The 15,746-nt window shown below is 38.2% G+C and overlaps 1 protein-coding gene across 2 annotated transcripts in view; it reads right to left on the bottom strand.

Annotated features, from left to right (window-relative positions):
- The window catches only part of PLCD3 (phospholipase C delta 3), a 250,539-nt gene extending 235,984 nt beyond the window's left edge, over positions 1–14,555 (bottom strand). For both annotated transcript variants that reach the window (XR_014494095.1, XM_083376305.1), the window contains exon 1: positions 14,324–14,555. Coding sequence is in view for 1 of the 2 variants with exons in the window: in XM_083376305.1 (XP_083232431.1) it covers positions 14,324–14,444 (121 nt within the window). In the remaining variant the exon portion in view is untranslated. The remainder of the gene's footprint in view (positions 1–14,323) is intronic.
- Between the last annotated feature and the right edge of the window lie 1,191 nt (positions 14,556–15,746).

Raw genomic sequence — 15,746 nt, forward strand, 5'->3', positions numbered from 1 at the left:
GAGTGTAACTTGCACTAGTGGCGTCTCATAAAATAATGTAGGTTTATTTTACATCCAAATGAGATGGCTGTATGTCTTGCCAGAAATTTTAGCACAGTGTGAAGGAACTGATGCCATTTTGCTCTGAACCTTTTTGGCATGATGCAAGCAACTTTTTAAAAAACAAACAGAAAGCTGCTCTTCGTGAAGTAAAAGAAGAAGAGCTTTCTTCTGCAAATAATGTGCTCCATGGTGCCCACACTAGAAATAAAAACTGGGTAGCATTCAGAATAACAGAGCATAATATGTACATGCATACCAGATTCGCTTAAGGCCCTTTTCAGGTTTGTTATTTCCAAGTTCTGCAATACCAGTAGATTGGGAAACAGCAACATTTAAATTGTCAATATTTAATAATCTTGTCAAGAAGTTACCTTGTAAGTCATAATTTGGTAATGTGTCTTATTCACCTGATAGTCCAGCAGAAGGCAGTCTGTCACAGAACAAATAAATTAGACTACAGGCTTCACTGAGAATGTGGTGTGTGTGTGTGTATCTGTGTGAGACTGTATTTTTCAAGGAAGCCCTGCAATCAATACACACACACACACACACACAGAGAGAGAGAGAGAGAGAGAGAGAGAGAGAGAGAGAGAGAGAGAGAGAGAGAGAGAGAGAGAGAGAGAGGAGAGAGAGAGAGAGAGAGAGAGAGAGAGAAATTGTGGGAAATTAGTTACCTTGCTATATTATATAGGGCAGCACATCTTATGTTAGTTAATCTCTAAAGAAGGAACTGAAAAAATACAAATTCCTTCCTGAAGGGAAATGTTTAGCTCTACCTTCCAGTAGTCCAACTGAAGTGAGATGGCTCAACATTTCACCAAAATCACAAGTTCAATTTTAAATTATTATGATAAAATCTTGATGACTGCAGGCTCAAATCTGATGATCATTCTAACAAGCAAAATGGAATTATTTCCTTGTAAGCCATTTGTTATAAGGCTTGATTATGACATGGAAGATGTTCAATGTTCATCTAAATTCCAATTACGGAAGTTGATATGTGAAAGTTATCATATTTATACCAGTTATACAAGTATCAAGTTAAGGAGATGAAGATATACTTGATCTTTTTGTGGATGGAACCAAGACAAGAACTGAACAATCTGATGTTACCTTAATTAAATAGTTAATACCCCTCTTCTTGTATATAACAATGCAGAATTCTGTCTTATCGTATAGTCTTTATCTAGATATTCCAGGATATGCCGTCTTGTTAAGACAAGCAATGATAAATCTATGTACTGAATGAAATAACACATATTTCCATAGGAATGGTTTTGCTTATTTCAGAGATGTTAAAATGTCTGCTTTCAGCACAGTTGTCAAGCTGATCTCAAGTTCTGTCTTATCTGTAAAACAATAGGTGAATATGTCACCCAACCTTTCCCTAAACTACCTTTATACAAAGACATATAAGTAAGAATCGCGTTGGAATTTAACAACCCCCAAAATGTTGTTAATCCAAATGAATGCTTATGCTTTCTTCTCTCAGGTAATGGAAACTATGTGGTTTCCCATGTTTCTCTATTTGCTTTACCAGCATGAAGGTCTAGAACCAAATATTGCTCAGTTGTCATATTTTCTGTCATACCAGGAGATCAAAACAAAAATGCCCACAAGTAGACTATAAATACCTGCTATTGATAATTTAGTTTGATATAGCAAACAAGAGGTCCAGGTTTTATCCCCTGCTCTGCAGAGTCCCTCAGGCCTTGGTACTTTCTTTGCTTTTGTTAAGATATACATGAAGCCATTGGATGAAGTCATCTTCCACCAAAGGCTGAAATATCATCAACATGTTGTTGACATCCATCTGTATGTCTCAGACCATGATGAGTTAAGTGATGCAGTGACCTTCTTCTCACAGTGCCTGGAGGCTGTTAAGAGCTGGATGGGAAGCAAGTGGTAAAACTGAACCCTGGCAAGACAGAATGGCTTTGGGTTTGGGATTTTTTGGTCCAGGGAGAATTGCCATCTCGAGTCTTGGATAGGGTGGAATTGCCCTAGACAGACGCAGAGTGTAATCTGGGAAGTCTTCTGGATTGAAGACTCCTGCTTGAGGAACAGGTGGCAGTCATGGACAGGAAGACCTTTGCACAACTGCAGATTGTGCGCCTTTTCCTAGACCAATAATTTCCGTTCACAATTACCTATGCCCTAGTCACCTCCCAGATGAGGAATACTATGGGTCCCATCTCCTAAGGTGGTTCATCTCTAGATCAGTGGTAGGCAACCTCGGCTCTTTTATGATTCATGGACTTCAAGTCCCAGAATTCTGGGAGTTGAAGTCCATGAGTCATAGAAGAGCCGAGGTTGCCTACCACTGATCTAGTGGAACCAAGAAGGACTTTCTCTGTGATGGCTCCCTCCCGGTGGGACATCCCTGGAAAGATAAGGCTGGCCCTTATCTTTTAACACTCTTTTGCAACATCCTGAAGACCAGGTTCTGCCAATGGGCTGGGGACTCCAGAATGATATGGAGCCTATCAAAAGGCTTGTCTGATTGTTCTTGCTAAGGGCTGGAGGGTGGGGTGTTACTGGTTTTTGTATTGGGGTGTTATCTTTATAAGTTGCCCAGATTCACTGGGAGTGAGTTGGGCAGCCATATAAATTTTCTTAAATAAATATGCAAGACTGAATGGAATCAAGAATTGGGGATTCCCATTTTGCCTAGACAACAGGAAACTGCCCCAATGTCAGCATCAGAAATTTCAGTAGATTACTCAGTCTTAACTCTGATCAATGCTTTCAGACTCTCATCCTGTGCCTGGATATTCTAGGGCTCTCAATAGAAAGGAGTTAAGACTTAAATTCTTGACTGCTTTATAATTTTTCCAATGCCAGGGATTTTCCTACTTTAGTTCTAAATGGGATTGTATTTCCGCAAATTATATTTCCCCATAGTACACAACCTGGGTTTTTGCTAAATTTACAGTTTCTACTCAAACAGCAGAAAGCAGCTGTGGCTAGGAGAGATCACATTCATCTGGTGTGACAATTGCACCCTTTTCTGGACCAGGAGTCCTTTCTCATAGTCACTCTCATTTTAGTCATGTCATGTAGAAAATATATTGCAATATCCTCTCTATGGGATTGCTCCAAATGAAGAGCATTTGGAAGCCACAGCTGGTCTAAGTCCAGTGTCATAAGTCTCCACAATCACACAAAACATCTACAATATGAGCTGTAGTGCTGATCTCAGGGATAACCTTACTCCCCTTTGGGTTTTTTTTGCCTGTCCTAGGAAAATTCAACAAAATAGACTTAGGTCCCATACGGGAACTAGGAAGTATGCCTTCTCTGTTTATTTATTTATTTATTATTGGGACTTATATGCCGCCCTATCTCCCGAAGGACTCAGGGCGGCTAACAACAATAACATACAATTATATAGAAGTTAAAATAAAATACAATTAATGGCCCATGTAGAATAAATTAAAATTAAAATTAAAAGTTAAAAATTACAGTAAAAAATTAAAAACATAATTAAAATCCCTGTCAGTTCAGGTCAGCCAGGTGGAAAAAGAGTGTTTTGGTTGTGGTCCTTGCCTTTTGGAAAAGGACTCTAGAGGTACAAAACAATTACATATACGGTATTAATTTAATTTGGGCTTTGTGGCAAGATTTAATTTTGTGAACATCTATATGGCTGAACAACAAAAATGAATTCTTTGTACAGTTTTCATTGCTGAAAGGCTATGCCTTCAGTTACTTATAATTTATGAACAAATTATTTGCAAGCACAGAGTATACATGGGTGATTACAATGAAATATAGTAACTCTTTATTGAAACTGTTATCTACATGTCATATAAATACCGTATATCATGGATGATAATCGTCTGTACATATCATATAATACCTGAGACTACTTATACATATATATAAATTTAAAACCAGAGTATAGCATTTTGGTGATCAATAAACACAAGTTGCGATGAATGCCATTACTGAGACTAAATGAGCAAGCATGCATTTTCATTTTTAAGAGATTTTTTTTCTTTTTAAATTGTAATAGCAGTATTGGCAGAAGCAGGGCACTCTGGACTACCTGGCATTTTTGCATGTGAATACCTTAAGATCTCCTCATTTAACAAGGACAATGCCCATGTGCAGGATAAAATAAACTATAATTGTAAATAAATATGGCATATAGGTAGTCCTTGACTTACAACCACAAGCAAGCCCAAATTTTTTGTTGCTAAGTGAAACATTTGTTAAGTGAATTTTGCCCCATATTACCTTTCTTGCCACAGTTATTCAGTGAATCAGTGCAGTTAAGTTAGTAACACAGTTGTTAAGTGAATCTGGCTTCCCTACTGACTTTGCTTATCAGAAGGTTGGAAAAGACGGTCACACCGTCATAAATATGAGCCAGTGGCCAAGCATACAAATTTTGATCATATGACCATGGGGATGCTGCAACAATAGTAAATGTGCAAAACGGTCATAAGTCACTTTTTTTAGTACTGTTGTACTAAAGCATTTAAAGCAGTCACTAAATCAACTGTTGTAAATCGAGGACTACCTGTATAGTGCCCTTTCTACCTGTCCATTAAGTGGATTTCTTAATGACAACATTGATGTGAGGCAGCATGAAATTCAGTTTTATGCAGCTCCATAGAGACTAATATTTCAAGAGTTGAGACAACAACATACATAGCTGAAGTCCTAAAACAGGGGTGTCAAACTCAATTTCATTGAGGGCCACATCAGCATTGCGGTTGCCCTCAGGGGGCCAGGTGGGTGTGGCCTGGGTGGGTGTGGCTAGAGTGCGTGTGGCCTACTGGGTGGGCGTGGCCAGCTCTACATCGTTCGCATCAAGGGTGCCTATGGGGGCCTGGGCAGGAGTGGGACAGATCTGAGGGTCTCTGGCAGAAGGAGGGTCTCTGGGCCAGGGCCAAGGCAGTGGGGGCCATTCCCTCACTGTTTCCAGGATGGCTTCGTGGGCCGCATGAAACCACTTTGCGGGCTGGATCTGGCCCCCGGGCCTTGTGTTTGACATGTCTGTCCTAAAACTAGGATTGGTACAATAACAAATGAAACAAGTTCAGGCTTGTTTATACTGTACTGGCAACAATATCCTTTTAGTCCCTTAGGTTTCCAAATACACACTGGGCCTACTTTAGCACTCTGTGGACATTTCAACTAATAGAATTATCAAACCTTTAGATCTAACTGGCATCATGGAAACTTTTTAAATGTTTGGCTGCCATTTCATGTTTGATGACTGAGTGCAAAAAACAGACCAAATATTACCAAAGAATATATTCCCTGCATAAACTAGGGATCATAGCAAAAAAAGAATGAATTAAAAAAAATGCAATACTGTCGATACAAAATCTATAAAAATCTATAAATGCAGATAATGGAGAAACAAGGGATGTAATGTAATTCAAGCATATAAACAATATGAAACATACATACAATCTACCTTCTTTTCCTGCTCTTTCTTTGTTTTTTCCTCTTAAGAACAGTAGCTAATTTTAAAAAAATGGTTTATCCTGGAAAATGAAGATGTGATAGCAGTGTTCCAATATCTCAGGGGCTACCACAAAGAAGTCAAGCTATTCTCCAAAGCACCTGAAAGCAGGACAACAAGCAACGGATGGAAACTAGTCAAGGAGAGAAGCAACCTAGAACTAAGGAGAAAGTTCCTGACAGTTAGAACAATTAACCAGTGGAACAACCTGCCTCCAGAGGTGGTGAATGTTCCAACACTGGAGGTTTTTAAGAAGAGACTGGACAGCCATTTGCCTGAAATGGTATAAGGTTTCCTGCCTGAGCAGGGGGTTGGACTGGATGACCTCCAAGGTCCCTTCCAACATCATCATCATCATCATCATCATCATCATCATCATCATCATCATCATTATTATTATTATTATTATTATTATTATTATTATTATTATTATTATTATTATTATTATTACATCTGTGCCAAACCCAGTTATAGTTTAGTAGAGAGAGGAAAAGGGTTTTCTCACTTGGTCCAACAGGGCTGCTGGTGCTCAACATTGTTATTGGATGGCGTAAGTTGTATCCCAACAGAATTTCATTCAGAATGATACACCTGGGGTTTTTTTCCCCATAGAGGGAATGAAATTCACAAGGTTCTCAATTTAGATAGGTAAAAATGTGTGTAGGGATTATCCTTCTCCTAGGTAGCAGGTGGTTGGGTGGGTTATTGATAAACCAAACATCCTTACTACAGCTTAAAGGGTAACATACAGCAACTTTTTTTTCTGAAGGCAGTTTTCACCCATCTTATTGGCTTTCACATGTGTTGGACTATAATTTCCATCACCACCATACAGCAGACCATTTGCTGCTTGCTGACTCTAAACATTTTATTCCTGCACACTTGGAAGACCAAGTTGCTTTAAACTTTGAAAGAGGGTTAATTATTCTCAAATTTATCCTAAAATCCATAATTATTTGTTGCTTCTATAACTAGTCTATGCTACTTATATACTTTTAATAAACATGTCTTACTCTTCCAATACCTTGAACTCTAAGCAAGATTGAAAGTTTCTTGTGTAACATATATACTGTAAATTCATTTGCAAGCAGCACTTTGAACTTTGGAGACACTGATTATGCTACCATTTGGATCCCAATCCTGGAATTTCATTAGAAGCACTGATGGTGTCATTTTCCATATGTAGTCCACCCATATTTTCACTCAATTTTTCTCATGTTTTTTCTTTCCACAAAACAAAACAAAAAATTGACCAGATATAAGATTTTTATTGGTAGCATTAAGTGTCTGATATCTGGACACATTCCTAGTGTTCATGTTAGAACTGGACAATCTTTCACCAATTCTTGGCTAACTTTGCATACTAAGTACACTATAATTTGACACTGAATGTATTATATATACATGATTTATTATAAACAAAAGAGTCATTAGACAAAGAACATTTGTAGAGGATAATTTTTCTCTGCCCAACAAGCACTATTTTAGTGAAAGATAAAATTTAAAGTAGAATTCTATTGTCCAATCCTTCAACTACAAATTTCTATGAGAAACCTCAACTGCTGCTTATAAGCAAAGATTCTTTAGGAAACTTTGATTGCATGCTTTAAACAAAAGCCTTGGATGGTTTTTATTCATGCAAGTCTTTGCCTGTAGTTTTCAGGTACTACCTAGTTATTACCCTGTAAAATAAAAGTCATAAAACTATATTGTTAGTTATACATGAGAATGTTTCTGTGTTTCTTCATGCTCATAGGCTTTCTCATAGCAGCAATGTGAAAAAAGTTTCACTTTCAAATCAGTTGTATCCTGAGCAATACATGTTGCTCTGACCTTTATGACAAAGTTTTAATGACTTCAGACCATACCAGAAGGGTTCAGATCTTCTAATGGTCCTGGGTCAGGTTTAAGTTATCTGCCTCCAGTTTGACAAGACCAGATCAGCATTACATGTTTTGCATTCAAAATGTTTTGCATCCATTTCTTTCTTGAGTGATCTTCCTAGTTATATTCGGAAACAAATGGGTAACAGACTTCCCAAACCTTTTCCTCTATAACCCAAAACCGTTTATCAGAAACTCCTTTTTACCCAATGTAGGTAAAACAAGTAAAATAAATTTAAATGCTCCTGTTTTGATTGAGTAATGGATCTGTGTGTCTTTAGTCACAAAATAACTATCTTTACACAATCTTGAATAATTTATCTAAGTTTGAGAAGCACTAGACTAGAAAGATTTTGAGTTTTGTGTTTCAATATTCAGTGAGCTTCTCAGAAATCTAGCAGTCTGACAAGAGACTAAGAAGTCACTGATTCTATTTGCTGAATTGCAAATTAGGCTACTAAAATGTCTTAGAGTCAAGCCTTGAAATCTAGCCATTGTATAATTGTTTTTAATATTAAATAGAAAACCTTCTCAATATCACATATGAGGACTGGTGGAAAAGAGGAGTACTTAAAAATGCACCTACAATGTGCAATACATTGCAATGTGAGAACGCAAATGCACAATCTCATCCATAGACTCTAGTTTAGATAGGGACTGCATTCCATGTCACAATGGCTACACATTACAGAATATGATTCTTCATATCCCATCCTTCTAATGATTTCAAGTCATGTAAGAAAAAGGTGCAAAACCTCCATTTGTTCAACGTTCACACCAGATTTTGTGCAGCACATCAGGACATGGCACAACAAGAATACATTTGCCAAGTAGGTTTGTAAAACCCTGGGCTTCACATTTTGCACTCATGCTATTAGGAAATCTGCACACAAATTCTCTTGTGAAGGTGTATAGAGGAACACTTTAAGTTACAGATTATAACTGGCATTCTTTCTAACAGTGAAGTTCTACTTGACAAGGCTTGACTAGGCTTGAACTTCAATAAGAGTTTAACCCTGGTTTATCTTTGGATGTAAGGCGGGGACAGAAGGTTAAAGTGGGAACATGTAAAACATCCCAGTAATAGGCAATAATAAACCACTTCCTTGAAATTGCATGACATTGTTGTAAGTCATCAAGACTTTGGTTTAGGCACCAGTTAGAAACCAGAAAACTCTGATGACTAGTCCTGCATTAGGCATGAAAACTAGTTGGATGATTTTAGGCTGTTCATTCTCTCAGCTGAAGTCACCTCACAGGGTAATTCTTGTGGGGGGAAAATAGAAGGAGGAAGGACTATTAGACATATTTGTCACCTTGAGATGACAAAAATAATAAAGGTTGGATTTTAAAAATTATCAAAAAGAGAATTCTCTTCTCTTCTCTTCTCTTCTCTTCTCTTCTCTTCTCTTCTCTTCTCTTCTATTCTAAGAGCCTTGGTGGATCAGTGGGCTAATGCCTCCTTAAGTAACACCAGCTGCCTGCAATTATTGTGGGTTCGCATCCCACCAGGCTCAGGGTTGACTCAGCCTTCCATCCTTCCGAGGTAGGTAAAATGAGGACCCAGATTGTTGGGGGCAATTAATCTGACTTTGTAATCATGCCACTTGCGGGGGGTGTGTGAAAGCCCTAATAAGCAGGCATATACATAGAATGAAGGCTACTGCTAAGCTTGTAAGCCGCCCTGAGTCTTCGGAGAAGGGTGGGATATAAATGGAATTAAAATAAAAATAAAAAATAAAATTCCAATGAAGAAAACTTTACCATTATCTTTAAGACCATGGCATGTAAATATATAGAAAAAGAACGACTTTTTAAAAAAGGAAAATCATTGAATGAGAACGAAAGTTGCACATTCATACTGCTTTTAGCCTTGACAAAGCCCTTGCAATATAAGGAGACAACCCTGAGTACATATTAAACCAGGAAGCTTCATCCTAGAGTTTTTTCAGTGTGCTGTAGTTGGAATACAAATTAATATTTCCCTCCTTCCCTTTACAAAGGACATATTAAGCAGCAGGAACAGAATATTTCCTACTATAAGGGTAAAAATGTTGCTGAAACCCCAACTCTCCTCAGTCCTTGCCAGAAGGCCAACAGGGTCAATGGGAGTAGAAGTTGGATGAAGGTAAAGTTTATCCAAGAGACAAGAATGAATCACTTAGGTCAAGTTCATAAGAACTGCAGATAAGTTGAAGAAGCCATAATCCAAACATAACCTCTACAAATATAAACAATGTTCTATCCCTTCCCCTTCATCTAATTTTTCTTCTTGCATTTTATAACTGATCATTTGTTCACTGATTTGGAGAGGACTGTCCATCTGTGTTGTAACCACCCAGCTCACAATCATGTTGTTTTTCTCTGTGGGAAATTAACAGCCTGATTCAAATGTTGCTCAGTCCCACCCTAGTGAGTAGGGCAGTGTTTCTCAACCTCAGCAAATTTAAGATGGGTAGACTCCAATTTCCCTCCCAGCTTGTGGCAGGACTTCCACATGGACTTCCACAAGCTGGCTGGGGAATTCTGGGAGTTGACAGTCCACCCAGTTTAGAGTTGATGAGGTTGATCACTAGAGTAGACAAATGGATGCAGACATGTGCAGCCAATTCATAAAAACAGAGGCATTTTGTTCCTCTACACCAGGGGTGTCAAACTGCCAGTCCACGGGCCAGATGCATCACGCGGAAGCCGTGCCCACCCCAGCTCCAGCAAGGTGGGAAAAAATCACAATACGTCATGACATATCACATGATAGAGTGAATTTGACACCCCTGCTCTACAGTATCTGGAAGCTATTTATTTATTTTTTATTTATTAGTTGAATTTATATACCGCCCTATTCCCGAAGGACTCAAGGGCGGTTCACAGGGCAATTAAAACAGTACAAAAAAGAATAAAATGGAATTAAATTAGTACAGGCCCACAATTCCTAATAACAATAAAATTAAAATTTTAAAATTAATTTAATATAATTTAATTAAATACTTTAAAATTTAAAATCCCTCAGTTGAGAGACATAAAATTGCACAAGGTAAAAAAGCAAAGACCATCCTTTCTCGAGTCTTCCTTAAGTGCTCTTCTATCCAGCCTTCCTTATGTAGAATTGAGCTAACACAACTTACTCCTACACTGCCTGTCTTATCATAAATAGGTCACTGTCAGCTGATCTCTCCTCTGCTTCTCTTTGCATTAGCTTGTCACCATCTATGGTCACACATTAAATTCTATCAAGCTAATTTTTTTTAACAAGATCCCCAATCATCCTCAACATTTAACAAAGGATTCATGCAGGCTCCATTCAACACATTTCTGCATACATGCCATTAAGTATATATTCCTTACATCCAATTTTCTCCAGAACTATCCCACACAGTACAGAAAGATGGTAACATGAAGACCCTGCCTGACCTTATTCAGCATGCTAAATAGGGATTAGTAAAACACAATTCCATAATTATGTAAGGTATGTTGATCAAATAAGTAAACCTCGCTATGAGTTGCATGATGACCTAGTTCCCACAGCTTGTTATAACAATGGATGGGTTTCTACAGAATCACAAATTGCCAACCTTCTTTTTGGCTTAATGTATTGTTTAGCATGAATATGTCTACATCAAAAGACTCAAGAGAGTGGCTCCCATCTCAAATCTCAGTATAGCTGCATTATAGAGCCAAGAGAACAGAGAAAAATCACTTGAAACCTGCAGGTTCTATTATTATTATTATTATTACAACTTTAAAGAGCTATCCTGGAGTAAAACAAAACTTGTCCACAAAGTTTGCCACTGAAGAGTTCACTCTGGGATTCCTCTGATTATCATTGCTATTTATTAGTTTTTTATCGCACCTTTATTATTTTTTTAAAAAACGGAAGGTAATCAACATACCCCATACTCCTTCCTCCACTTACTTTCCCCACAACCACCCTGTGGGGTTGGTTGGGCTGAAGAAGAGTGATTGGCCCGAAGTCACCCAGCTTTCATTCATAAGGTGGGACCTCAACCTTTTGGGCACTGGTTCTGTGGAGAAAGGTTTTTCCACAGACCGGACAGTGTGTGGTTTTGTATGCTGCCTGCATCCCATTGATGAGGCAGACTGGCTGCTGGCATGCCGTGGCCCGGTACTGGTCCACAGACCAAGGATTGAGGACTCCTGCAATAGTCCATTCTTTCCCAACATGTTGCCTTCTACAAGTGCTAAAACAGCAATTTCATTGGTACAGTATATGTTGTATACCTTTTGCCTGGGAATTTTTTGGAAGTGGTTGTCCCAATTCACCTACATAGTATCAGGTTGAGGAATGCTATAATAAATGGTGCAAGATTTTAATATAAGAACCATCAAATCAATATTTAAAGCTGTTTAATGTATCACTGTTTAATGTATGCATTTCATTCATACTTCACAGAAAGTTGCTTAAAACAGTTTTCTTTTAATTAAATGCCACTCCTCTTTAATTTTGTGCTCCATTATATTAATTCTAAAGGAAATTTCATAATAAATGTTTTTATTTTTTTTTTATAATACAGAGTGATGGCCTTATTATATTCACTTTAGTCCCCCCATTATCCTCAAGAGCACTATTTCTGAGAAAATAATTCTGAATATTGGAAGGCAATGTCAAGCTTATTGCACATCACCCTGAGCATCTTTTAAATGGATAGGTAGTTCCCACAATGTCTGGCATGAAATATCTATCTGTAGAAATTAGTTCTTTATCCCTATAAGTTATATACTTAACTTGGAATTACAATGTTTATTATTGTTAATGCACCTTTTTATTAAGGAATGCTATTAGGAAACAAAAAAACTTTTCACTTCAAATTACAAAGCTGTACTTTATTAGCTTAGTATTTGATAAATATTTAATTTTATAGACATATATTTTCTGAAAATTTCAAACTCTACATGAACTACAAATTACTGAAAGGATTTTTTTATATTGCTATTTACTCAGATTACTTCCTAACAGATATTACATAATTTAGTGTCCAATAAATTATAGGCATTACAGTTAGAATATACATGGTTGCTGAGATAATGCATCGTAAAAAAGAACACTCTACTATTATTTTCCATACTTTAAAGCTAAATTCCTGGAACAGTTTCCAGAATAGACCTTTGACAGCATTAGTTTTAAATGGCCCCACATTCCTGTAATAAAAACAACCTGATGCAGGAGTCTTCGGAGAAGGGCGGGATATAAATGGAATTAAAATAAAATAAATAAATAAAATAAATGTCTTCTCTTAGAAAATTTAAGTATTTCCCTGACTAATCTATTTGAGCTAACTATCTCAAAATTTCCTGAATAAAGATGATAAATCTTCAAGTAAAACCTCTTCTCCAGGAACAGTCTACTATATATTTTTTGAAGTATCAGTGCAAGAAAGAAAAAGAAAAAAACTTTTATCATATTCAGAATCAGAATATATTGGAAGATACAAAATCGAAATAAAAGAGCATGTTTAGAATCATATAAATATCAGAGGAATGTTTAAATGCATATGTTATGAACAGATTCATTCTCTTATAGTTTAAAGGGGTTTACCTTAGTTTTAATGTACTAATTTTGCCTCACCTTTTATATAATTTCACTGTTAAATGAAAAAATGAAGAGGTCAAGAAATTATTTTACTCAGTTGATAATACAAAATAACTATTCTCTTTTCACTTATGTCACCCTACTAAAAGAGAAAAGATTGCTCATGCTTTTTAAAATATGTTTTTCTATCTTTTGACTGAAGATCAAGTTATTAAACTTCTTTAATTTCCAGTTTCAAATCTAAAAAAACAGATCAAGCCATTCAGCGGTTCTCATTATAAGTTCCTTCTGATTCACATATTTTCCTGGAGTCTCAAAAAATTGGAAATTACTATACCATATGCTAAATAAATATGTGTATGGGAATAAGTTATTCCATTATACAGACTGTTTTAAGTTTTAAAAAAATAACTGTAAACATTTCAAAAGAAAAACAAAATATTTTTATATTTCCTAGCTTTTACACCATAATTTTTTAGCCCTTAATCCACTTGGACTCGGAAGTTATTGGCTGATGGAGAAATGTACTCTGCAGCCGCTTAGAGCAGGGCTTTTCCACCAGTGGTATGGGTACCACCTGTGGTACATTGGCACCTAGCGACCATCCTAGAAAAGTGGTAGTGGGGGAGGGGAATGGCAGCACCGCACAAACCTGAGCGAGAGATGGCTGGAGCAGCAGGGCTGTCAGGGGCTCAGCAGAAGTGCCAGGATCAGCGCCAGGCTCCAGCTGGAGCTTGGCGCTGATCCTGGCACTTCTGAGCCTAGAAGAAGCATCGATCAGCTGGAATGTTGCAGCATCTCCAGGGTCTTGTGATTTATATTCAGATGCTTGGCAACTGATTCATGTTTATGACAGTCACAGTGTCCCAGGGTCATGTGAAGTGACCAAAACCTGCTGCAACCACCCAGCAGAGGGGGGAATAAAAACCAAACACCCCCCACCCTACCCCCACTGCCAATCCTCAACAGAAATGCTCACAACAATGAAAACCTCGGACAGGAGGAAGAGCGCCGGGCAGGCAGGCAGGTGTCTTGCTTGGCTGTGGCTTGGGGGCACTTTTTTCAGTACCATTGTAACTTTGAACAGTCACTAAGCAAACTGTTGTACGTCGAGGACTACCTGTACTTCATCACTTTTTTCCTCTTTGGGGGGGGGTCATCAAGTTTTTGACACCTTGCTAGGCCACTGGTGGGCTAACATAACATCCAGGATTGAGCTCCGGCAAAAGTGAAAAAATGCCAGGGCTGAGCCCTCACTTTAATCAGCGCTACATCTAAATCCAGTAAAATAACTTGTAAAGTCTAGGAAGGCGCGGCACGCCTTTTCCTCGCTCCGGGGATACCCAGCTCGCCAGGCACTTCACTTACCCAATTTTTTGAACGCGCGGCGTCCCGAGGATTTGGCAGTTCCTCCATGATGATGGGCAGAAAGCTGCTGCTGCTGGTGACAACTTTCCAAGCGGGATTTTTTCCATTTCCCGCAAAACATGGCTGAGTTTACTGGCTCCCCTATCCTCCAGTTTGGGGCTGAGGAAGCCCTTTTATCGACTTGTCGCCCCACTTGCGGGGCAGCCCTACGCTCTAGAGAAGTTCTGCTTGTCCAGCCTCCTTTGTGACTTGCCGTTGCTGCGCGCAGATTGCAGAAGCAGAGCTTGCCAGGAATGCTCAAATTACAGCTGAGGCGAGAGTTTTTAACTCTTTCCCGCCCTTCGGCTGTCTGGCCGGAGAATCCGCGTACCGGCCCACAGCCTTTTCTAGCGGCCGGGAAAATCGATGGTACCGCCCGACATCACCCCAAGATGTAGCCCTCTTGAATTTCGGGGAGCAGGAAGGGCAACTTCGGGGAAGAAAAAAATAAATAAACCATGACTGGTTGATTTGCACCCTGCTATATAATTGGCAACTTTTTCAATTATATTTATAAAATGGGGGGGATATTTACTCCAGAAGTACTGTAAGCTGCAGTAAGGCCCCCACTTACGGCGTTTCCACTTCATCAAACTTTACTCTTCAATGAAACAATATCTCTTCCTTTTGATATGGAAAACAAGGCCATAGCACAGGACGGGAAGAAAGGGGGCGTGGCTTAAAAAGATCGTACTGTTTACCATAATTTATTATAAAGAAAATACAGTTCATGAGTAAACTTTTTTTTATTTGAATGACACATTTGAAAAGACTCGTGTAGTACCTAATTTGGATTCCCACTATATCAGACAAGTATACTAAGCAGCATGAATCCAACCATCAGCAGATACCCAGGAAAAAACAAGCAAAAGAGAATTTTCATCTTTAGAAACACCGTACTGGGCAAAAATGAGGACCCAAATTATAAAGAGCTATATAACCCAACACAGAGACGTGCACGCATCCCTCTAACTGAGAATTTGAGGAGACACCTACCCAGATTATTTCATCTTTTAAAGGGATAAAAATCCATTTCTTCCAGCACATTCTAAATGAATATAATCATAAGAGGTTTCACAGTTTTTACTTGTGTAGACTTACAGCTCCCATCCAAATACAATACAAAGGTTTCAGTTTTTTACTTGTGCAAACTTCCCCTCCCATCCAAATACAATGCAAACACATGAGATATTCCATTTTTAAGGCTGACTCCAAGTACAGATATTGAATTCAATTGAGTCCAGCACAAATTCAGTCAAAGGTAAGATATTCATTCATGTACCTTGGCACATTATTTTACAAATGGATTTTGTTTATGCAGGGAAGCAGCACCATCTTGAGGCCAAAGACATTTATGTCCCAGTGTGATCCATATTTATCTGGC

Source organism: Vipera ursinii (assembly GCF_947247035.1).
Source record: "Vipera ursinii genome assembly, chromosome: Z".
Classification (NCBI taxonomy): domain Eukaryota; kingdom Metazoa; phylum Chordata; class Lepidosauria; order Squamata; family Viperidae; genus Vipera; species Vipera ursinii.